The sequence below is a fragment of the Ursus arctos genome, unplaced genomic scaffold (assembly GCF_023065955.2).
Source record: "Ursus arctos isolate Adak ecotype North America unplaced genomic scaffold, UrsArc2.0 scaffold_1, whole genome shotgun sequence".
Taxonomy (NCBI): Eukaryota; Metazoa; Chordata; class Mammalia; order Carnivora; family Ursidae; genus Ursus; species Ursus arctos.
Window position 1 is genome coordinate 105,008,400 of NW_026622763.1, and position 24,179 is coordinate 105,032,578.

The window sequence follows — 24,179 nt, forward strand, 5'->3', positions numbered from 1 at the left end:
CTCTTGTTCACAGCAGTGGAACATGGTTAAGGAGATGGACAAAGACACATGGGGGCAGGTGGAAGATTTCTGCTGATCATGGTGCAGATGATGAGCCTTGCAAAAGGGGCAATTGCCTCCAGCTGGGTAGCTGCAATCGTGCAAGGGATTTTAACAAAACGTTGGCTTTCATCACAAAATGTCGGCTTTCATAAATGCAAGATGTTGCATTTATGTGGAGTTGGGGTATTTTTTAAAATTTAAATTCAATTAGCCAACCTACAGTACATCATTAGTTTCAGATGTAGAGTTCAACAATTCATCAGTTGCATGTAACACCCAGTGCTCATCACACCATATGCCCTCCTTAATGCCCGTCACCCAGTGACCCCATTCCCCCGCCCACCTCCCCTCCAGCAGCCCTGTTTGTTTCCTACAGCTAAGAGTCTCTCATGGTTTGTCTCCCTCTCTGTTGACTTCCTATTCAGTTTTCCCTCCCTTCCCCTATGCTCCTCCATTTTGTTTCTTAAATTCCACATATGATGAAATCATATGATAATTGTCTTTCTCTGATTGGCTTATTTCACTTAGCATAATACCCTCTAGTTCCATCCACATCAATGTAAATGGTAAGTATTCATTTTTTCTGATGACTGAGTAATATTCCATTGTGTATATATACCACATCTTTTTTTATCCATTCATCTGTCGATGGACAAGAGACTCATTTTAGACCCAAAGACACCTCTAGGTTGAATGTGATGGGGTGAAGCACCATTTATCACGTTAATGCACATCAAAAGAAAGCTGGGGTAGCAATCCTTATATCAGAAAATTAGATTTTTAAACCAAAGACTTTAGTAAGGGATGAAGAGAGACACTGTATCATACTTAAAGGGTCTATCCAACAAGAAGATCTAACGATTATAAATATTTATGCTCCTGACTCGGAGCAGCCAAATATATAAACCAATGAATAACAAAATTAAAGAAACATATTGGTAATAATACAATAATAATAGGGGATTTTGACACCCCACTCACAGCAATGGATAGATCACCTAAGCAGAAGACCAACAAGGAAACAAGGGCTTTGAATGACACACTGGATCAGATGGACTTCACAGATATATACAGAACATTCCATCCTAAAGCAACAGAATACACATTTGTCTCAAGTGCACATGGAACATTCTCCAGTATAGATCACATACTGGGTCACAAATCGGGTCTCAACCAGTACCAAAAGATTGGGATTATTCCCTGCATATTTTCAGACCACAATGCTTTGAAATTTGAACTCAATCACAAGGGGAAATTCAGAAGGAACTCAAATACTTGGAGGCTAAAGAGCATCCTACTAAAGAATGAATGGATCAACCAGAAAATTAAACAAGAATTAAAAAAAATTCATGGAAACAAATGAAAATGAAAACACAACTCTTCAAAACCTTTGGGATACAGCAGAGGTGGCCCTAAGAGGGAAGTACATAGCAATACAAGTCTTTCTCAAAAAATTAGAAAAGTTTCAAATACATAAGCTAAACTTCCACCTAAAGGAGCTGGAGAAAGAACAGCAAATAAAGCCTAAATCAAGCAGAAGAGAAATAATAAAGATTAGAGAAATAATAAAGATTAAAGAAATCAATGAAATAGAAACCAAAAGAATAGAACAGATTGACGAAACTAGAAGCTGGTTCTTTGAAAGGATTAACAAGATCAATAAGCTCCCAGCCAGACTTACCAAAAACAAAAGAGAAAGGACCCAAATTAATAAAATCATTAATAAAAGAGGAGAGATCATGACCAACACCAAGGAAATACAGACAATTTTAAGCACATATATGAGCAACTATATGCCAACAAATTAGGCAATCTGGAAGAAATGGATGCATTCCCAGAAACTTGTAAACGACCGAAACTGAAACAGGAAGAAATAGAAAACCTGAACACACCCATAACCAGCAAGGAAATTGAAGCAGTAATCAAAAATCTCCCAACAAACAAGAGCCCAGGGCTGGATGGCTTTCCAGGGGGAGTTTACCAAATATTTAAAGAAGAACTAATACCTATTCTTCTGAAGCTATTTCAAAAAATAGAAATGGAAGGAAAACTTCCAGACTTGTTTTATGAGGCCAGCATTACCTTGATCCCAAAACCAGACAAAGACCCACCCAAAAGGAGAATTATGGACCAACATGGATGCCAAAATTCTCACCAAGATACTGGCCAATAGGATCCAACAGTACGTTAGAAGGATTATTCATCATGACCAAGTGGGATTTTTTTCCTGGGCTGCAAGGGTGGTTCAACATTCACAGACCAATCAATGTGATACATCATGTTAATAAAAGAAAGGACAAGAACCATATGAACCTCTCAACAGGTGCAGAAAAAGCATTTGACAAAATACAGCATTCTTTCTTGAGCAAAACTCTCCACAGTGAAGAGATAGAGGGAACATACCTCAACATCATAAAAGCCATCTATGAAAAGCCCACAGCGATTATCATTCTCAAGGGTGAAAAACTGAGAGCTTTTCCCCTAAGGTCAGGAGTTTGGGTATTGTCATTGTATATCCACCATCCTCCTTTCTTGCCTGCTCACAATTCCTGACTCCTTGGTCCAATCATTTGTCCTTGATGATGTAGCCTGTCCCATTTCTCTCCTGAACCCACACAAGGAATGTGACCATGGCTGCCTGAAGCAAGAGTGGGGTCTCTGTCTCTGGACAGAGTCATGGATGGACCATAACCCGTAAGGATCCATTCTCCTGAGTCAATTCAGATCGGACTTTTGGTCAGCTGTGAAGGAGGAGCTGTCTGTGCAGAAATGCTACTTTAAACATAATCACGCTTTAGTATGATTCGAGCTTCCAACCCGAGCTCCATCTCCCATAGATGAGGTTTCTGCTGGGACAAAGCTGTCCTAGGAGCACACCTCCCCACGTGCTCGAAGGTGAAGACCCCTCCAGTTCCTGCCCCAAGATAGCAGCACCTCCTCTTTCACTGTACAAGGGGAGGCCTGGCCCAAAGTGACACTGTTTGAATTCTGATTTCCTTTGGGTAGTAAGAAACACTTCCAACAAAATATATCCAATATGTCAACATGAAGTGATAAATTTGAACAAACACACTTGGTTAAAGTAGTTATTATTTTGACTTTGCAGTGGTCACCCGGTCTCTACCCTTGAGGAAAGACGAGGGGGATCATTTATTTTGAGGGAAAAAAATTCAAAGCTATCACATATTTGAATAACACATCAAGTATCGAAGTCACTAAAACCACCTTTATCCTCATAGGTATTTATTATAAGTCCTAGAGAGGATGATGACCAGTGATGGAGCAACATAAAAAAATACGGAAAAACAGTTGGTGGAACGGTTTCCTAGGAAACGAATGACTGCAATCTCAGGAGATTTGAGACCATGCCACAGATTCAAAGCAAAAAAGCCCCTTAAAAGACAGTTTCTTCTAAAATTCTAAATTCCTTACCTTGGTTTTTTCCTTTGTGCCTTTCTTTTCCTTTTCTTTTTTAGGTTTCTTGGTTTTCTTGGCCTTCTTCTTCTTTTTCTTCTTTTTGTTTTTCTCCTCTTCTTCTTGGTTGGCAATAATATCTTCAGTAACCTGGCAAGACACACAAAGTAAGCATCACGATTCCATGGAGCCCGATCAAGACGAGGACTGCTTTTCCTGTCCGGAGGAAGTGTTTGTGCTGGTCAGTGCCCGCCCCCTCCCTGCTCTGCTCATCACGACTGCCGCCTCCCTCTGGCTGGATTCATCAGTGAGGCAGCAGTCGGATCTCAGGGGGCAGATGAGGGGGAGTTTGGACATTTCTGAACCCAGTTCCCTGCTCCCCACCCCCTGCCAATTCAGAGCCACTCTCACCCCCAGGGCTCCCGTGAATGTGAGGGAGGTCATGGCTTCCTCAGTGTCTCTGCGGCAGCCAGGGTGCCGGCCCGCCCTCACCTCTTCCCCGGTGGAGCTGAGGACACCCGGAGTTCCCTGCCTGAACACCACACGACAGCTGCTCTTGCTCTCACTTTGCTTTCCCATGAAGGATCACGCATCTCTTCTCAGGGTTGGTTTCTTTCCCCTGTATTTTCTACAGTGACAAAACCTTACTTATGCTCCCCAAATTTTAAATATTTCTTAAGAAGTACCTGGCTCACATCGGGTTAGCGTCACTGGAGAATTAGTAAGGGTTTGTAAAACACCATGTAATCTGTTCTATACAATAGATGTTTGCTGAGCTCCCACTTGCTGTGGCAGAGAGACTTCTGGGAGATGTGAGGCGGTAGAAGCTACGTCACGTCACTGGTCATGTGACCGAGGGAAGTGGCATAACATCTCTGGGACCTAATTTCCTTGTTTCATTTTCTAAAATCCAGTCAGGACTTCCATCCGTTGGGCTTCTGATAAGCCAAGCATGGTTCTAAGAGCCGCATAAAGATGCACTCGGTTACTGCTAAATGCAGCCTGGGGTGCGAGCTGTCCCCAGCCCGGTTTACTGATAAGAGAGCAGGGCACAAAGAGCGCGGTCTCGTGGCCACGGACACACAGCGGGTGAGTGCCGAGCTGGGATTCAAACAGACGTTAACCAGGACGAACTTCACAACGTAGAAAGAAAAGAGGCAAGGTGTGGAACAACGTACATAAATTTATCCTAGCATACAAAATGCATTTGGGTAAATAAAAAAAGCAACACTCTACAGTTTCAGGATAAATTCATATGTAGTCAAAGCACAAAGATATATGCGGGAATGACAAACACCAAATTCAGTGCAGTGGTTACCTCTGGAGAGGAAGGTAGGCAACGAAACAAAAGGGCTAGTATCCTTTCTCTTCTACTACGTTGTACTAAACCAGCCTCCTGGGAGCAAGTCTACTTGTTTATACCTTGTTAGTGATTTAGGACAGTGCAGAAGTTTATTTTCTAGTATTATATACATACAGTTTTTAAAGATTTTATTTATTTATTCAACAGAAAGAGAGACAGGCAGCGAGAGAGGGTACACAAGCAGGGGGAGTGGGAGAGGAAGAAGCAGGCTCCCAGAGGAGGAGCCTGATGTGGGGCTCGATCCCAGAACGCCAGGATCACGCCCTGAGCCGAAGGCAGACACTTAATGACTGAGCCACCCAGGCGCCCCTCTAGTATTATATTTTTGATATTTATACATATATTATTCTCAGGAGTTTATTCACATTTTTAAAAATATAAAAGACAGCTTTACCCTGAACAAATCAGGATATTTTGGTCCCATCTGGACTTAAAAACAACAACGTTATAGTCATTAGTCATGTGCCCCCTTCCCACTATCCAGAGGTCAACCTCCCCTAGGCTCCCGTGAAGGTCTTGGTGGGGTGAGGCTCAGGAAAAGGGTGCTGGTGAGCCTAAAAGGTGACGTATGTGTTGTGCATATGATTTGGTAATAAAAAGCGTGTCTTTGGATGGAATTAAAAGTCCCTTGTCCAAGTGGCAATGTTTTCCTCGGGGATCAGGCTCCCTTCAACTCATAGAGCCAAATCGTGGCTGCTCTGGACCTTTACGCTTGGAGCACTTAGGAAAGGTGAACACGTTTTTGCTCCTTGGAAGTTTGGAAGCTTTCAGAAATGCACAGACCATTTTTAAAAAATGACCCGATGTGGGGCGCCTGGGTGGCTCAGTCATTAAGCATCTGCCTTCAGCTCAGGGCGTGATCCCGGGATCCTGGGATCGAGCCCCATGTCGGGCTCTTCCGCTGGGAGCCTGCTTCTTCCTCTCCCACTCCCCCTGCCTGTGTTCCCTCCCTCACTGGCTGTGTCTCTCCCTGTCAAATAAATAAATAAAATCTTAAAAAAAAAAAAAAAGACCTGATGTATAAACTGTGAGTAGCTACAAAAAGGAGGAATCCTTATTTGTGGAACATACAATTCAGTGTATCTTGTAAAACCTTCTCCATCGTATTATTTATTTCCTCTATATCCTTAGTTTATTAATTTAATACTTTGATAAATACATTCACGCGGCCCACAATTCAAAACTTACAAAAGATCAAGTTGTGAAACGTCCCGTTCCCACGCTGTGAGCCAGCCAGCAAGATCTGCTTTCTAAAGCAGCCCCGATACCTTGGAGGTGCTTCCAGAGACATCTTATATAGGTAGCTGCACATATGCGTGCGTACACACACACACGCACGCGCACACACATCACTGTGTTACGTTCACCAACCACACGCTTGAAAATGGTATGCGATTGGAGTTTGTCTCTTTTTTAAGCCAATGTTGAATTTGTTTTGCTCTTGATTTTCAACTCTGGCAAATCTTCCGAAGTACACAAATATGTACACATGTATACACATACACACACGATGTCAACATAGCTTGGTCATTTTCTTGCAATGTCAGTGTCTTGTACACACTGTCCTGTTGTGCATTACGCTCCTCATAATGTCCCTGGCTTTCGTAGCAGTGCAGAAAGAGCGTCCTTGTTCTGTTTTCATGGGTGCACTTTAGATGATCTGGCCGTTCTCCTACCAATGGAATTAGGTTGTTTCCAATCGTCTGCTGTTACTGATAGTGCCGCACACATAAATGCTGCAACTATCATTTTGCAGGTGCCTGAGCGTATTTGCAGGATAAATTTCTAAAAGTAGAAATGCTGGATCAAGGGTATGTATGTACTTTTGTAATACTGTCAAACTGCCTCTGTTGGGCTGTGCCAACTCACGCCTCTGCCAGGCCTGCGGGCGGGCGCTGCTTTCCCCATATGCTCTGACACCGTGTGACACAGTCTGTTATGTTTGTCAACTGAACGGCTGCAGAAATAGTCTGTCACGGTAGTTGTCTGGGGTTTTTTAAGATGTCGGTGCTGAATTTATTTTGCTCATGCTCTTCAGCAATTGCAAAGCCTCCCGAAGTGAGAGGCGCACTTTATGCCCCAGCAACTCAGCCACCATATTTTCAGTAAACTGTACGGTCTGAAGGCCAGATCTGGCCCACCACCTGTTTTCTTTTATAATAACATAATATATTATAGTTTTATTGAGGCATATTTTATATAGTGTATATCCGTCCATTCCAAGGGTGCGATTCAATCATTTTTAGCACATTTACCAAGTTGTGGAACCATCACCACCAGCCAGTTCGGGAACATTTCCATCACCCCAGGGTGACCCCTCATGTCCACTGTCAGTCTCTTTCCTTTTCCTCCATTCCTTGCCAGGCCTCTGCTAATGTCCTCCCGGCCTCTGTTCACTTTGTGTGGACGTTTCCTGGGAATAGAATCATAACATGTGTGGTCTCTTAGGTCTGGTTCCTTTCCCTTTGCACCATGGTTTTGAATCTACCCATGTTGTTGCACATCTCAATTGCTTTTTCCTTTTTTATCACCAAATAATATTCCATTGCTGCATGCACCACAGTGGCCTATCCAGGCACCAGCTGATGGATATGTAGGCTGTTCCAAATGTTTGGCTATAATGAGTAATGCTCCTATATTTACGTACAAACTTCTTTATGTGGACACATTTTCATTTCTCTTGGATAGAGTACCAACAGTGGACAGCTGGCTCGTTTGGTACGTTCATGTTTATTTAACTTTTAAGAAATGGACAAGCGTTTCCCAAAGCGGCTGCACCATTTTGCACTCCTACCAGCACCATCGCAGGGCTCCTTTTCCTCTACACCCTCAACTTGTGTTACTGTCTGTCTTCTTGATTATGGCCATCCCAGTGGGAATGAAATGGCCTCACTGCAGTTTTAAGTTTTACCTCCCTAAAGACTAATGATACCAAGCATCTATTCATGTGCTAATTAGCTATTCATATATGATCCTTTGTGAATTGTCTATTGAAGTCTTTTGCTCATTTTTTGATTGAATTGTCTTCTTCTTGAGACGCAAGAGTTCTTCGTTTATCCTGGATACAAATCTCTTATCAGGGATTCATTTTCATATCTTCCTGCAGTCTGTTTTTGTCTTTGCATTTTCTTGATGGCATCTTTTGAACTGCAAAAGTTTTGAATTTTGATGAGGTTCAATTGATCAATTTTGTCTGTCAGTGTAGTTTTAACTTGCGTTTCTATGTGTGGGGTTGATCTTTTTATATGTTGAATATCTTTTATTATGTTTTAGACCCATTTACATTTTCTTTTCCGAGAAATGTCTGTTAATATCCTTTGGCTTTTTAAAATATTGGGTTATTGATCTTTTTTTTTATAGAGCTGTAGGAGCTCTTTATATATGAGAAAAATGATCTCCTGTGTAGTGCTTGTTACAAGTAATTATCCTACTGTGTCATCTGTCATTTGACTTCATTTGGGGTCTGTTTGCCATGCAGGTTAGAAAATTTTTGTGTGTATCATTTAAAATTTCATTTTTTTTCTTCTATAACCCCTGGATTGTGCAACAGAGGTAGAAACGTCTTTCCTACTCTGAGGTTATAATATCTCTTCCTTGGCCTCTTCTAGTTCTTTTGTGTTTTTGTTTTGTTTGGCATTTAAGTCTTTGATCCATCTAGAATCATTCTGGGGTGAGGTATAAAGAAACAGAGATTTAATTTTCTTCTTTTTTTCGGATGACAACCTGGTTATTCTAATCCCATTTATTAAATTTTCCCCCTTCCCCAAGAAAGGCGCAATGCCATCTTTGTTATGTACTAAATTCGCATATATATTTGGGTATATTTCTTGACTTTCTATTCTTTTCCACTGATGTGTCTTTCTAGTTATTTGCCTGTGCCAATGGGCTCTTAATCATGGCTCAATATTGCACGGCTACTTCCTTCTCATTATACTGTGTTATCACATTCAGAATTTTACTGGTTATTCTTGAGTATTTACTTTCACCTCAAGTTTACAATCAGGTTGGTCACCTTCTGTGTGGTCTGCCCCTGCCCCCAACATAATGCCATTGATATTTTTGTTTAGATCACATCACACGTGCAGATGACGTTTGGGAGAAGTGATGTATTTACAATGTGGAATATCCCTACCTAAGAACACAGTGTGCTTTTCCCTCTTTCCATTTCATCCCTCACACTTTTTAAAACTTTTCCTTACCCAGAACACACATTTATTATTAAGTTTGTTCCTGAATGCTTTATCTCTGTGTTGTTGATACTGTTGTAAATGGACTGTTTTGTTGTATTTTCTATCTAGCTGCTGTTTGTACACAACAAAGCTTTTGCCCTCTGTAACTCCCCGTCTTCCTTCTCACACCGCTTAATTTTCAATTTATTCTTTTTGCTTTTCTAAGTGTAGAGCATACCTGCAAAAAGTGATCATTTTGCCTTTTCCTTTCCAATTTCTATATCTCTATGTTCTTTCTGTGTCCAACAGTGTTCATAGATCCTAGCGGACAGCAGAGACAATGGCCATCCTTGCATTTTTCATGACATTGGTGGAATTATTTCTAGTGACTTCCATTAAGCATAATATTAGACCTTGAACTAAGAAATACTTTGTCATGTTAAAGAAGTATCCTTATGTTCTAATTTTTTTGTTTCGTTTTTATTTTATTTTTATGCATTTATTTTTTTTCCAGAGAAAATGTTTACTTATATTTTGAAATATGTCTACTCTTTGTAAACATATAGTATATAGCTAATGTTGACATGTTCTTCTGTTGCCAGAGTTTTGCAACATGATGCATCATAAAAATTTTCTCTTGGAAAATATGAAAAATACAAAAAAAATTATTTAAAATTTCCCATCCTGGAAATAATTACTTTTTAGATGCAGTTTACTTTCTTCCTGTATTTTTATACGCATAGACACGGAATTGCAGATTTTTCTGTAAAGGGCCAGAGAGTAAATATTTTAGGCTTTTCACACAGATGGTTTTGGTCACAACTAATTGTTTCGTTTTTAAAAATCAAGAATGGACGTTGAATTGTAAAAGGCCCAACCAGCATCCACAGAGATGCACTCATGGTTTTCCCTTTTGGCTCTCTTTATAGGGTGCAATGTATTCACAGACATCCTCAACCCCAGCCGTTCTTGCAATCTGGACTAAATGCCGCTTGACTGTGGTGTTTTGCTTATTTAATGTGCTGCTGGGTTTGGGTGCTAATATTTCAGGTTGCATATTTGGATTAATACTTGTAAGGAAGACTAATCTGTGGCTTTGTGCGTTGGGCCGTCTTTGGGAGCAGTGATTACGCTCACTTTGTAGAAAGCTTGTCTTGCTTGTTTTTTGAACAAATATACAGTTGACTCTTTATGTACAGGCTGTAATGGTTATGCTTGGTCTGCCTCTTCATCCTCCTCCTCCCCTTGGTGACAATTATTGTGACGTCCTGTGAGATTTCCGTGTGACCTGCGGCAGGTACGCTGCACGGGTCACCTCATCTAATCGTGACGTCGGCCCAGGGAGGGAGGTGCACAGGGAAGGAGTCCCCTGAGTGGCGGTTCATCCCCTCTACCCCGTCCAGACTCTTCCATCACTTGTCTTTACAGTCATGCTGCTTCGTGGCCTTCTTTGTCTTAGTTTAACATGTTAACCAGGACATCTTCATCTTCTTCTGTTTTTAGTTGACATTAACCCTACTTTTGAATGTTTCTCGTGTATACAATGTAGACATTGCACCAGCATTTTTTAAAATTTTTTAATTTTTTTATTATATTATGTTAGTCACCATACAGTACACCCCTAGTTTTTGATGTAAAGTTCCATGATTCATTACTTGCGTATAACACCCAGGGCACCATGCAATACATGCCCTCCTTACTACCCATCACCAGCCTATCCCAGTCCCCCACCACCCTCCCCTCTGAAGCCCTCAGTTTGTTTCCCAGAGTCCATAGAGACTATGGATTCATGGTTCATTCCCCCTTCTGTTTACCCCCCTTTCTTCTTCCCTTTCTTTTCCTACAGATCTTCCTACTTCTTATGTTCCATATATGAGTGAAACCATATAATTGTCTTTCTCTGCTTGACTTATTTCGCTTGGCATTATCTCCTCCAGTCCCATCCATGTTGCAGCAAATGTTGAGAAATCGTTCTTTCTGATGGCTGAGTAATATTCCATTGTATATATGGACCACAACTTCTTAATCCATTCATCTGTTGAAGGGCATCACAGCTCCTTCCACAATTTAGCTATTGTGGACAATGCTGCTATGAACATTGGGGTGCATATGGCCCTTCTCTTCACTATGTCTGTATCTTTGGGGTAAATACCCAGTAGTGTAATTGCTGGATCATAGGGTAGCTCAATTTTTAACTTTTTAAGGGACCTCCACACTGTTTTCCAGAGTGACAGTCTCTTCAATAAATGGTGCTGGGAAAATTGGGCAGCTACATGCAAAACAATGAAACTTGACCACTCTCTCACACCATACACAAAGATAAACTCCAAATGGATGAAAGACCTCGATGTGAGACAGGAATCCATCAAAATCCTGGAGGACAACATAGGCAACAACCTCTACGACATCGGCCACAGCAACCTTTTTCATGACACATCTCCAAAGGCAAGAGAAACAAAAGAAAAAATGAACTCGTGGGACTTCATCAAGATAAAAAGCTTCTGCACAGCCAAGGAAATAGTCCAAAAAAACTAAGAGGCAGCCCACAGAATGGGAGAATATATTTGCAAATGACACTACAGATAAAAGACTGGTATCCAAGATCTACAAAGAACTTCTCAAACTCAATACACGAGAAACAAATAAACAAATCATAAAATGGGTGGAAGATATGAACAGACACTTTTCCAATGGAGACATACAAATGGCTAACAGACACATGAAAAAATGTTCAAAATCATTAGCCATCAGGGAAATTCAAATCAAAACCACACTGAGACACCACCTAACGCCAGTTAGAATGGCAAACATTGACAAGGCAGGAAACAACAATTGCTGGAGAGGATATGGAGAAAAGGGATCCCTCCTACATTGTTGGTGGGAATGCACCAGCATTCTTAATCCTGGAATCGTTACCTTTCTAAACTAACAGGAAACGCATTTGGCCCCTGGCTGTGGCCTTTCAAGACACAACTTGGGCCTGACAATTTAGCTGCAGGGACAAGACCTCACCGGGTAAGGAAGGGAAATAACACCAGGTCGAAAGGTCAGCCACTCAAGGCAGGGCTTGATGAACTGCCAAAGGGCAGGGTGGATAGTATGTGGTCACTGAGGTCTGAGGAGGACAGGAGTCTGCCAGAGGCTGGAGCAGGAGCTGGTGGTGTCAGCTCCCGATAGGGAGGTGGGGGAAGAGCACGTCCCTCTGACCCCGACGGCTCACTCGGGGGAGCACAGGGAGACGGGAGGCTGACCGGGGGGCTGAGGTGGAGAAACCCTGATTTACAGCAGAGCTTTTACTGCTGTGTAGTGCTCCATGCTCCTTACCTCCTCACGAGCAATAGTTTGTGCTCTTTGTCAGTGCTGTAAACGGGGTGGCCACGAACAGCTCTTTCAATCATCTGCGGCAGGGGTCGGCAAATCATATCGCACGGGCCAAATCTGGCCCGCTGCCCAGTTTGTAAATAAAGCTTTATTGGAACACAGCCATGTCCATTCATTACCTACGGTCTGTGTCCACTTCCGCACTAGAATAGCAGAGTTGAGCAGTTGTGGCAGAGAATGTATATTCCACAGCCTCAAATATTTACTGTATGGCCCCTCACAGAAAAAGTTTTTTGTCTCCGGTCTATGGCAACTTGTCTTATTACATGCTTTGTATAAATTCCTTAATAGCATTTATGGGTCAGAGAGTATATGCATTAAACATCTGATGTTTACTTGGTCCATGTTCCTCAGAAAGGTCATGCTGATTTTTATATTTATGTATCCAGCCACAAAACATGGGAGTGACTTTTCTCCACATGCTCACCAACTCCAGCGATTATCATGATTTAAAATTTTTACCAATTCTATGGGTAAAAAGACATAGAGTAACATTGTTTTATATTTGAGTTTTTTTGGTAGTGAGTTTTAAAGTTTTTAAAATTAAGTTAACATTTTTTGCCTTCTTTCTTACTGAGGTGTTTAGATTTTTCTTATTATTTCCTAAGAACTCTTTACATATGAAAGATAGCTACTGTTACCTATGTTGCAAATATTTTCTCCAACTTATCATATGATTTTAATTCCAATTATGAGATTTTTGGCCATTTGAGTTTTATGTGGTCCAGTATATCAGCTTGAGTATATGAGTATGAGTTTCACTTTTAATAGCAATGTCTAGTGTTCCACGGTGGAGCACGGTGTCAATTTTCCCTTGGTTTCTATGATAAATACTCTGAGGTTAAGAACAGTTTTCCTCTTCCTAGTTTATATCTCTAAAAACAGCCTTACAAGTCAATTTCATCAGATGCCACTGGAGCATCGACAGAGATGTTTCTCCGGAAGAACATCAGTATCCCGAAGAGCTGACTCTCAACAAGTGAGCAGGAATGAAGCAGGGGAAGGGGGGTAGAAGGCCAGCCTGGGATGCAGGAATGCAGCAGGGAAGAGGGGTAGGAGGCCAGCCTGGGATGTGGGAATGAAGCAGGGGAAGAGGGGTAGAAGGCCAGCCTGGGATGCAGGAATGAAGCAGGGCAAGGGGGGTAGAAGGCCAGCCTGGGATGCAGGAATGCAGCAGGGAAGAGGGGTAGGAGGCCAGCCTGGGATGCAGGAATGCAGCAGGGAAGTGGGGTAGGAGGCCAGCCTGGGATGTGGGAATGAAGCAGGGGAAGGGGGGTAGAAGGCCAGCTTGGGATGTGGGAATGAAGCAGGGGAGAGGGGTCGAAGGCCAGCCTGGGATGCAGGAATGCAGCAGGGAAGAGGGGTAGGAGGCCAGCCTGGGATGTGGGAATGAAGCAGGGGAGAGGGGTCGAAGGCCAGCCTGGGATGCGGGGAGAGCGTGACGTGCACAAAGGCACTGAAGGTGCAGTGACACAGGGCATGAGGAGGGCGGGCCAGCGGAGCACTGGGGCTCATGGCAGGAAGACAGGGGCAAGGGGACAGCAGATGACACTGAGGGGCAAGCAGGGACCAGAACATAAAGGGCCCTGGAAATCAAGCTGCTCAAAATTTACCAAGAAAATAAGCCCCACATGTTGTCACGTCTCTTTCAAAGGTTAAGACAGGAGAAAGAACGAATTCATGTTGAAATAAACTTAAAGGTACATAACTGATGAAACATCAAAATATTTCCATGTAAATATTTGCAGGAAAATAACCCAAACCTAATAACACAGTGAACCCACTCAGGTTACAGGTTAAAGAAATGGGATTACAATAGATTTGTGTTTTGTTTCTCAAGCATCTCCATACCTGTTGTGGGGTCTTGTTGGAAAAGATAATGGCGGACCCTCCTTCTTCCACGTTAGGGTATTCAGGAAATGTGCCAGTTAAGTTCCTGAGGAGGAAAAAAGAGGGAAGTTAAGTAGGAATGAACTCCATCCTCTCTGTCACACATCCCAGTCCCTGGCTCTTCTCCTGGTCATTGAAACAGGGGAGGGTTCTTGGGGGGAAGCTCCCTGCCTCTTGTGGCCAGACACACTGTCTCCAAGGAGCAGCAGGACCCGGCCTTGTTCCTAGAGCTTTGCTTCCTCCAGGTAATTGTTACTCCGGGATGGACACACCTCTCTGTAGAACAGATTGTATTTTTCTCCTTCCCCCTTTTTTTTTTTTTTTTAAATTATTGAGGTCCTCTGTGCTTGATTTAGGAATGAAGACAGAAGCACAAATCACTTCTTCCTGTTTAAAACTTAGGATAAACACAGGATTTTGAAACGAAACAGAAGGATGGAGTTGTTCGGACGACAAATTTAGTAATAGTGCATGAAATACGTGGGCATGCTTTGGGTTTCCATAAGGCTAAGGTTCCATTTCATATGGGTTCCAAATAGTAATTTTCCTGTGTGTCACCATATAATTTCTACATTTTAAAAAAGCAGACTTTGCAATTTAATATTGAGGAATTTCAGGAGGCGTGCGTATTTACTATTTCTAAGTTCCATGAATCCACCGAAGCAGACAATCTAGGGATTAGAGGAGACAGCCATGCTTAAGATGAGTCCACAGCAGTGGTTCTCAAACTTTTGACCTTCGGAGCCCTTTACACTCTTGATAATCTTTGAATATCTCAGGGAGCTTTTGTTTATGTGAGTTATAACTATTGATATTTCCTGTAATAAATATTAAGACCGGGAAATTTCTAAAACATGCATTTTAAATTCACTTAAAAATAACAATAATAAACTCATCATATGTTCACATAAATAACATTTTTAGTATATTTTCAAAAAAAAAAAAGGTAGTGAGAAGAGCGTTCCTGTTCTGCATCGTTGAAATCTTCTTGAAGTCTGGCTTGAAGGAAGGTAGCCGCGTGCTCGTACGCGCTTTTGTACTCGTTCTGCTGCAGTGTCCTGTCTCGGTTGAAGTTTGGGAAGAGCATCTGCCCTCACACTGGACACATTTCATCATATCAAAATCACATTCATCAAAAACTTCACTGGTCTCCAATCCGAAACTCTAAGTAACGGGAAGCTCTCAGGCTCACAGAGGTGATTATGAGATTTCCAAAATTTTAATTTTTGCTAGGTCAGAGCTTTCCTTTCGGGCTCATTTGGTTCATTTTTGAGACAATGTCTCTCAAAAGCCAAAGTTTGTCATTTTCTCGATTAAAAATGGTGTTCCATGGAAAGTGGCTGGTTCGGCGGCAGGCAGATGACCTCACAGCGCTGCTTCCTCACGGCCGCCCAGGGCTGCACTCCCGATTTTGTCACACGGAGGACTAAAACGCTGTGTAGTCAAGGGTCAGGTCTTACTACAGTTATTTTGTACGGGGTCCTCGAGGATATTATGAAATGAAACTTCGTTTTGAGGCTGATGCATGGTGGTGATTCCGGGTTGGGGCCACTGCTGGGTTCGTGCCGAGGTGCCAGCACGCCCTGCCTGCGGAGGCCCCATTGTTTCCATGGGATCGCTCTGGAAACAGTTTAAAATAGTCACATCATTGTCTGGACAAAGTATCTCAGGTCTCTCGAACCTTTCCTGTGGGCTCATTCGGTAGCAACGTGACTCACCTCCTCAGCGTTGCTTTGAAAGGAACTGAACACAATGGGGTTTGTGGGGACAAATGCAGGGACAAGGACAACGGAGGAGATCACACACTAAGTGTGCCATTCTGTCAACGGAGCTGCCGTCATTGCAGCTACTTTGGTAGCTTCATGCACTCAGTTACCCAACCACCTATCTATCCACCCAGCCATCCGTCCATCCGTCCATCCGTCCATCCATCCATCCATCCATCCATCCATCCATTCAACCATATAATCAATCAACAAACACCTGATTAGTCCCAACTAGGTTCTGGATTCAGTGACAGGAGAGAGTGATCTGAAGATTAAAGTGTCAGCCCTTGCCCGGATGCCCTCAGCTTTCACAATCACAAGGCTAGTACATATAGTTGATCTCAGACACTGCTTGTCCACAAGGCTCAAATCTTGAGGCTCATTAGGCTGCCTGACCACAGTCTGTCTTGTTCTGTGCATCCCTTGGCCTTGACAGGCCTTGGATAAGAACTGAGAATACACTTGGACCGAAAGTTCTAGCACCCTCCCTTCTGTGCACCCACTCACCCATTCCCCCGACAGCCACCTTCACAGGGAGCTCCATCGTCTCACCTTATTTCCTCACTTTAAACCTTGAGTGTTTTTGAGGACACAGAACAAACCTAGAAACTTAGATAAACTAAACCTAAAAGGATTGACATGTGCCATTTCTAAAGTAGAATTCTTAATTATATTACACATCCATTGTCATAGTAAGATTTAAAAATACTGCATTGTTCATAGCACTTTTTTTGCAAAAATAGTATTAACTATAGTTATTTTCAATATGTAAAAGAACATATTTAGTTTTTTTAGTCACATCAGTTTAAATAATTCATGATAATCTGAAATTGGGTGTCTGGACCTTAAATAACACAGAAACTGTTGTAGGGCACACATTTAAAAGATCTATTTTAAAATTCATATCTGAAGATGACAGTGTAGCCTGCTAGGTTTGTCTCACTCCGCACATGCACGCATGCACGCATATACACACACACGTGCGAGCACACACACGTGCACACGCACGCACACACACACGCATGCACGCACACATATGCACACATGCACTCACGTGCACACACACGCTTCCCCGTGCTCACGCTACCCCATGTTCTCCCTCCCTCAGCAAGGAGTCCGCTGTCCCCACAGCAGTTGCTTCCCTGGTTTGGGCTATTCCAAGTGTGCCCTGGGTTTGCACTGATTGGGCTTCTCTCCTCAGCCCCATCCCTGTGCCTTGGTCACCGAGAGCACGCTGAGACTAGAACACACGGTTTGAATTTCATTTTACGTTTCCTTGGCTGCTGGGTTTCACCCTTGCATTTTCAGTTGCGTGCGGTGGCTGTGATGGGGACGTGGCCTTACTCTCCCGAGTCAGGGTGCTCTGAGCCGGACACACCTGACCTCCCCTGCCGCTCAGGATAAGGAGGCTGCAAGGTGATGAGGGTTTGGCGCTTGGACTCAGCGCCCTGTGAGCTGTACAACCTGCAGCCGTCCGATGGCTTAGACTTGGGGACGAGTGGAGAGAATATGTTGGCTCCCACTGTGTTCCTGGCAGAAACAGCTGGGGGCTGACAGCATCGGCTGCAGGGGGCAGCCCATCTGGGGACTTCTGGGGGAGTAACCGAGGATCTCCAATGACATGGTGTCAGGAAAGACTACAAGTGGAAACAACGTATCTGGTTTCTGTTGGACTCTGCTCCCCCACAGGCATGTCATTCCTGTCTTCGCCTTCTCCGCGGTCCCCGCATCTCCGGGGCGGAGGCGGTCCTTTCACCTGGACACAGACATGGTGTATGCCCACCACCCATGGTGTCTGGACACCACTGGTGCTCATCCGGGCCCCCATCCGGAAAACCCACGCTGTGCTTAGGGCTGACACATGGTGGGAACATTGATATTATTCAAAAAATGGGAATTGCAACATGATGGGCTCTTGGTCTGGAAAATTCTCTTACACACCCCTCCCCAGGACTCTGCTACCAATTGCCTCAATGTGTCCTGGGGAAGGAGAGTGGGGAGCTGTCATCAGGCAGAGATGGCTGGTGCCCTCTCTTCACTGGAGGAAGGGACCACCGCTCTCCAGGATGGGCCAGCCTGGTCCTAACCCCCAGGACCTCAGAATGTGGCCTTATTGGGAAATAGGGCCATTGCAGATAGCATTAGTTGAGAGGAGGTCATACTGGATGGAGTAGGGTGGGCTCAAGTCCAATATGACTAGTGTCTTTATAGAAAGGGGAAATTCGCACCCCAGGACACACATACACAGAGCAAGGACCATGTGAGGACACAGGGAGAAGACGGCTGTCCACACGTTAAGAGAGAGGCCTGGAACAGCTTTCCCTCAGCCCGTGCAGGAACCAACCCGGCTGACACCATGGAGGTCTTGGACTTGGAGCCCCAGACTGTGAGCGAGTGAATTCCAGCTGTTTCAGCTGCCCTGTGATGGTCCTTGTTACGGTCACCCAAGGAAGCTAATCCATGAGTTTGGCGATGAGTTTGCTGTTGCTGACTTCTGCGGGTGTTTTACAACTCCATTCCTCTCTCTCTGCATCTCTTAGATGGCCAAGTCCTCTTTTTTGGAAGATTCTCTTTCTTGGCTTCCTCGTGCCTCTCTCACCCCTCCTCTGGCATTTCTGCCCCCCCTCCTCAGCTTCACACAGGAGGAGCTCAGATTGCATGGCCTATAATCATATTTGAGCTCTCCACTGTCCATTCCTTCTGAAATGAAGTGCTAATTGGATTTCCTCCGTGCTCTCTGCCCCCGCTGACCACCTGCTTAGTCTTCTGGGCCAGGGCCTCCCTGTCTTCCCACCTGTGGGTGCTGGGGGACCCAGGGCTCCCTCCCTAGGCTCTTTTCTGTGCACACCCATCAGGGTCTCATCCAGTTTCGTGGCTTCAAATAGCACCGTGGGCTTCACCTCTCCCAGCCCCCAGTCTCCTGCTTGTCTGTCCCCTGGGCTGCAGACCTACATTCAATGGCCTGCCCAGTACCCCCTCCAAAGTGCCGTGAGCTCTTCAGGTTCAGATGGCCCAGACTCAGCCCTTGTTTTCACCTTGTCCCCCCAACCTCCTCCTCCTCTTGCATTTCCCCCTTCAGAAAATGGGAACTCTCCTTTCAGTTGCCCCTGGGGCAAAAACCTAGACTCCCGCTGGCGTGCTCTCCTCTCTCATACCTCTGTTCAGTCCTTCCACCAACCCTGCTGGCTTTACCTTCCGACCACACCTGCAGTCTGACCACCTCTCATGGCTTGCACTGTTCGCAGCCACTACCACCCCTACGTGCCTTCCTACAAGGAACTGGTTCTTGCTGCCCCCGCTGCTCCTGTTCCCACTATACTCCTCGCAGCAGCCAGAGTGATCCTTTCAAAACAGAAGCCGTATCACGTCCTGTCTCCACTCGAAAGTCGGCCAACTCTCTCAAAGTGAAACCAATGTCCATATAATTAGGTTAACTTATGTCGCTTCTCACGTCTCATTCATATGCAATTAATAATGCACCCCCGTTCACTCTTAAGTGTCCTGGTTTGGACATTAAATGACATGGTTCCTCTACTTGCGATGGCCTTCGGAACACTCCCCAGCCACCTCCCCGCTTGACCCCCACCACCTTCCTCCTGCTCACCCGTTTCCAGCTGCTCCTCGGTCTACCTGGATTCTCCCTCCGCAGAGACATGCTCGTCCGCAGAGATAGCACACGCTCAAATGTCATCGTATCAGAGGTCTTCCCTGCCTATCTTGCATAAAATAAAATTTTTGGCCAAATAAAATATGTGTCCTCCTATCTGACGGCCGAAGGCCTTGCTGAGGTAGGTATATCCGGGGTAGAGAAGAACGGGGATGTTTTGGGATAATTACTTCGGCTTCTCTTTGCAGTTTGGAAAATCCTTTAATGGATGCGGGGATCTTCTCTACTTAAATTTTAACACAACAGTGCCTGCAAAATGATTACGTTAAATACGCTGCCTCTGTGCATAATTACTGAAATCACAGCTTTCCCTCAATCCTACTTTGAATCTTGATTCCAAAGACATTTGATTCTCTCTGAAATGTCATCGTTTTGCTGATGTGCCAAGTTAATGTGCAGCTTGAACCGCGATGCCATTCCTGGACGCCCCTCCCCCACCCCAACTTCGTTTGTCCTCCAGTCGCTGCAACAGTCAAGGTCAAGGCAGGTGCTTCAGCCCGGCGCCGACCACCTACGGAGCAAGTCATGCAGCAAATGGAACTCGGCACGTGGCTGCATGAAAGATCTCCTGGACCGTGCATGGGACGGCTCCCTCATTTCACTAAGTCTACAGAACAAGATGGAAAAGGAGAAGCAAGAAAGGGGAAAACCATCTGAGAACACAAAGCCTGAGAGGTGGATATGCAGCTTGAGAAGACTGGATTCATCAGATATTCCTAAGTCTTGGCACCTGACTGAGCTTCCGGGTGGGTTTCACGGGTGTCAAGCGATCCCACGGTTTGGTCCTAACCTGTTCTCACTTGGTTCTTCCCCACCCCCACCCCAATCCTTGGTCCATGATCCCTCTTCCAATCCTTGTCTTGGGCCCTACAGAGATGGCCAAGAGGAGCTCCTGCCTGAGGCACATGGAACCCAAGCCCGCATTCTGCCCGAGGCTAGCGGCCCCTCCTGCCCACTCTCCAACTCCACGGGGGAAGTGGGAAGTACGCCATATTTTATTTTGTACAAATAGTGTTTGCCTGGTATCTGGGTGACTCAGGCAATGGTGTTGCCATTTCCTTACTGTGCCTGAAATCTGTTTCCACCAGGGCTCCACAGTCTGGAGGCAGCGGCTGGAACCGGGGCAGAGAAACTGCTTCTTGGACGCCAAAGTGCCGACCTGGTCTGTCTGGAGCTGCCATGCACCTGACCTAACCCAGTTCAGGTCACCTGAGCTCACACTTCACGGGCATCTCCTGCTAACGGCAGCAACCTGTTCGGGAAAGTCAGAGACTCCCCGCGGGCCGCCTGTGTCTCCTTATCTTCAGTGGGAAGAGTTACAATTCGGTATAACCACCGGCCCTGGAGGGCAAGCGGTTGTTGTCCAGGGGGAGGCAGGGTGAGGGTGGCACACTGCGCAAAGCCCCCTGTCCCGTCCTGAAAGAAGAGCATTCACACCCACACACGCCACGGGGCTCTGCTTTCCCTCCGCAGTCTGTCTTCCCGCACCAGGAAATGGAAAAAGATCTTTTGTCAGCCCAGAGCCCAGCGTGTTGAGAAAAAGTGATCCGTGAGCTATTGTCTCAGCCCCTGTTCCAGGACATTTGGGTGGTTATTTCCATACCTGAAATAACCACAGGATGTATCCTGACAGATCTTACAAATACTTTTTAAAGTATTTCCTCATGCTGAATTTTAGCAGTGAGATTACTCCAGGGCTTGGGGCGTGCTCCCCTCCTGGATGTATGTCGTTTTCCGGAAGATCTCCAGAGACCTACAAGCCGACAGAAAGCCCTGGGTGAAGAGCCGAGAAAGGAGACCCGAGCCTGACTCCGGCTGCTCCTTCTGTTGGGGGCGGGGCGTGGCTTTTCTGGCAACCCAATCACCTGTTGTGCCAATACCTTAGTGCTCCCCTTCCTCTGATGCCTCTGTCATTGCCTGGATGGGTTGTGACCCGTGTGAGGGTAAAATGGAAGCCAGATGTGAATTTGAGTTTCTTTGGCTCTCGTGAGGTTGACACTTCGCGACGTGCCCCGTGCATCTGTGTCTCCTCGTTCCTTGGAGCGACTCGTGTAGCAGAAATTCTAACAGCTCATATGCTTGTTTCACGAATGCTTACAACGCATTTTCACACATGCTTTTCGCAAAGTAGTTTCTCATTTCTTCCTTACAGAAATTCTGCGAGATGAGCATTTCTCTCCATTTTGCAAAGGAGGACATCTGGAAAGTTGGGAGTTTAAGTAACTCATCCGAAGGCAAACGGTTCCTTACGGGAAGAGCCCGGATTCCGGTTTGGACTTCTGCCCGGGTGCCCAGGGCGCCCCCGCTCATCACAGCCACTGCTGCGTTTGCATGAGTCCTTAGACAAGGGATTCCTACTACTTTTGCTGTCCTCTGGGCTCTAAACACCTTCTACATTATTTGCCCCAACAGTTCCACTGTTTAACGACTCCTCACAGAAATGAAAGCAGAGGTAACTCTGTGATGCGCTGTGCGTACTAGCAAAAACTGTAAATAATAAAAACTGTAATAAAATCTCACAAATAATCGCCCACTGGGGAATGCTTCTATATTATGGTAAAGCCTCGCGGTGGGACTCAGCTTCTGCCCCTGACTTCGTCTGTTCTTCTTTACCTGTTCACTGCGGGCACTTCGTAAACACTCGTGTGGATGAATAAATTCAGCTCTCACAAACACTAATCTGCTCTATAGGAATAGCGGGGATGTTGGTGGAATATCAAGGAGAAGAACAGGCTGGGAAGTGATGTGCATTATAGAGGGAAGAGGGAGGAGGAGAGCCTCATGGGTGTGTGTTTCTGTCTGCAGGTGCATGGAGACCAGTGAACAGTGACACGGCAAGGTGCAGCTGGGGTCATGCACAGCTCTGGGGATGGACGGAGGAAGGCCAACGAGCTCTTCCCTGTACCTTTTAGCACTGCTCTCCTTGCTATAGCATATGGAAATTATGTTGATAATTAAATAAAACAATAAGCTAAAATAAATTACGATAAAAACAAATGTCATATTTGGTTGGTTTCCTCTTATGTCTTATTTTAGGGTTTGATTTTTTTTTTTAAAGATTTTATTTATTTATTCGACAGAGATAGAGACAGCCAGCGAGAGGGGGAACACAAGCAGGGGGAGTGGGAGAGGAAGAAGCAGGCTCATAGCGGAGGAGCCTGATGTGGGGCTCGAACCCAGAACGCCGGGATCACGCCCTGAGCCGAAGGCAGATGCTTAACCGCTGTGCCACTCAGGCGCCCCTTAGGGTTTGATTTTTATACAGACTTTGTTAATTTTACAGTAGAACCAGTCTAATATTTTTTGACAATATTTTTGTTTCTGTAAGTTAGAAAATTGTGACCTGTCTCTAGGAGGGCTAAATTCTCCATTCTGCTTTCTACTCTTTGTTGGCCTTAATAATTAAATCAATGTAGTTATTGCAACTATGTTGTTTGTATTCCTGACTTCTTTTCATTTAATTTATCATACACTATTTATTTCCATCTGTTTGGCAGTGCCTGGGCTCTCTACTTGGCTCCACTGATCTACGTTTTTATGCTTTCATATCAGTATAATGCGTTTGCCTTATTTTTCTTTATAATATACTTGAAAACACAATGTCATTTGTCCTTCCTGTTGTTCTTCTCTTTTTGTTTTAATCCTAATGGCTTTAATAATTATGCTTTCAAGTTCAATAAATAATCCTGTTGGGATTTTAATTGGAATAGCACTCTCTCGATAAATTATCTAGAGCAAACATGTCCTCTTTCCATTTAACCAGGAACGTGGTCTATCTGGCCATTTATTCAAGTCTCTTTTTGTTCCATCCTTTTAACATTTATGGACTTCTTAAATTTTCACATATTTTTCTTTCATCGTTAGCATTGATTTAAAAAATACATCTTGCCACTTTCTTTAAGATATGTATTCTCATTTCTTTCTCATATCATCCTATTGCAAATAATTTCTGTTATGGCATACATTATTATTAGGGGCAAAAGCCATTCATACTGTCCTTTCCTTTTGTGGGAAGGCCTAAAGTGTTTCTTCATTAAGTGCAGGGCTTTCTCTTGTTTTAAAAAATACTGGATGTTTCATTCATTCATTTACTCATTCATTCACTGATTCGGAGCTTATTTATTGAGTGTCTACTAGGTGCCAGACACTGTTCAAGGCACTGGGGAAAAGCAGTAAACAGAAGATATAAAAGTCTTTGTTTTTATTCAGCTTACACTTCATTATGCCAAGAATTAATCCTTGCCTTTCCATTTTTAAATTTTAAAATAAGAAGTGGGTATTTGATGCTATGAAATGGCTTTTCTGCATGAGTTGAGATGGTCATATTGCTTTTATTGGTACACATAACATTGAATTTTCCTACCACTTTACTGTTTATGTCTGTGGGAATAAACACTAGTGGTCTGATTTCGAGCCACTTGGAAATCTAAAAGTACTCTCTGAAATAACAACTGAGCCAGAGACAAAAGTCAACACACAAACAGGTT

The 24,179-nt window shown here is 44.3% G+C and overlaps 1 protein-coding gene across 1 annotated transcript in view; it reads right to left on the reverse strand.

Moving 5' to 3' along the window:
• Nucleotides 1-24,179, reverse strand: part of IQCA1 (IQ motif containing with AAA domain 1) — a 146,454-nt gene that overhangs the window by 69,641 nt on the left and 52,634 nt on the right. The window contains exons 7-8 of the mRNA XM_026491627.4: nt 14,221-14,305; nt 3,475-3,606 (exon numbers count right to left, since the gene is read on the reverse strand). Coding sequence (XP_026347412.2) covers nt 3,475-3,606; nt 14,221-14,305 — 217 coding nt within the window. The remainder of the gene's footprint in view (nt 1-3,474; nt 3,607-14,220; nt 14,306-24,179) is intronic.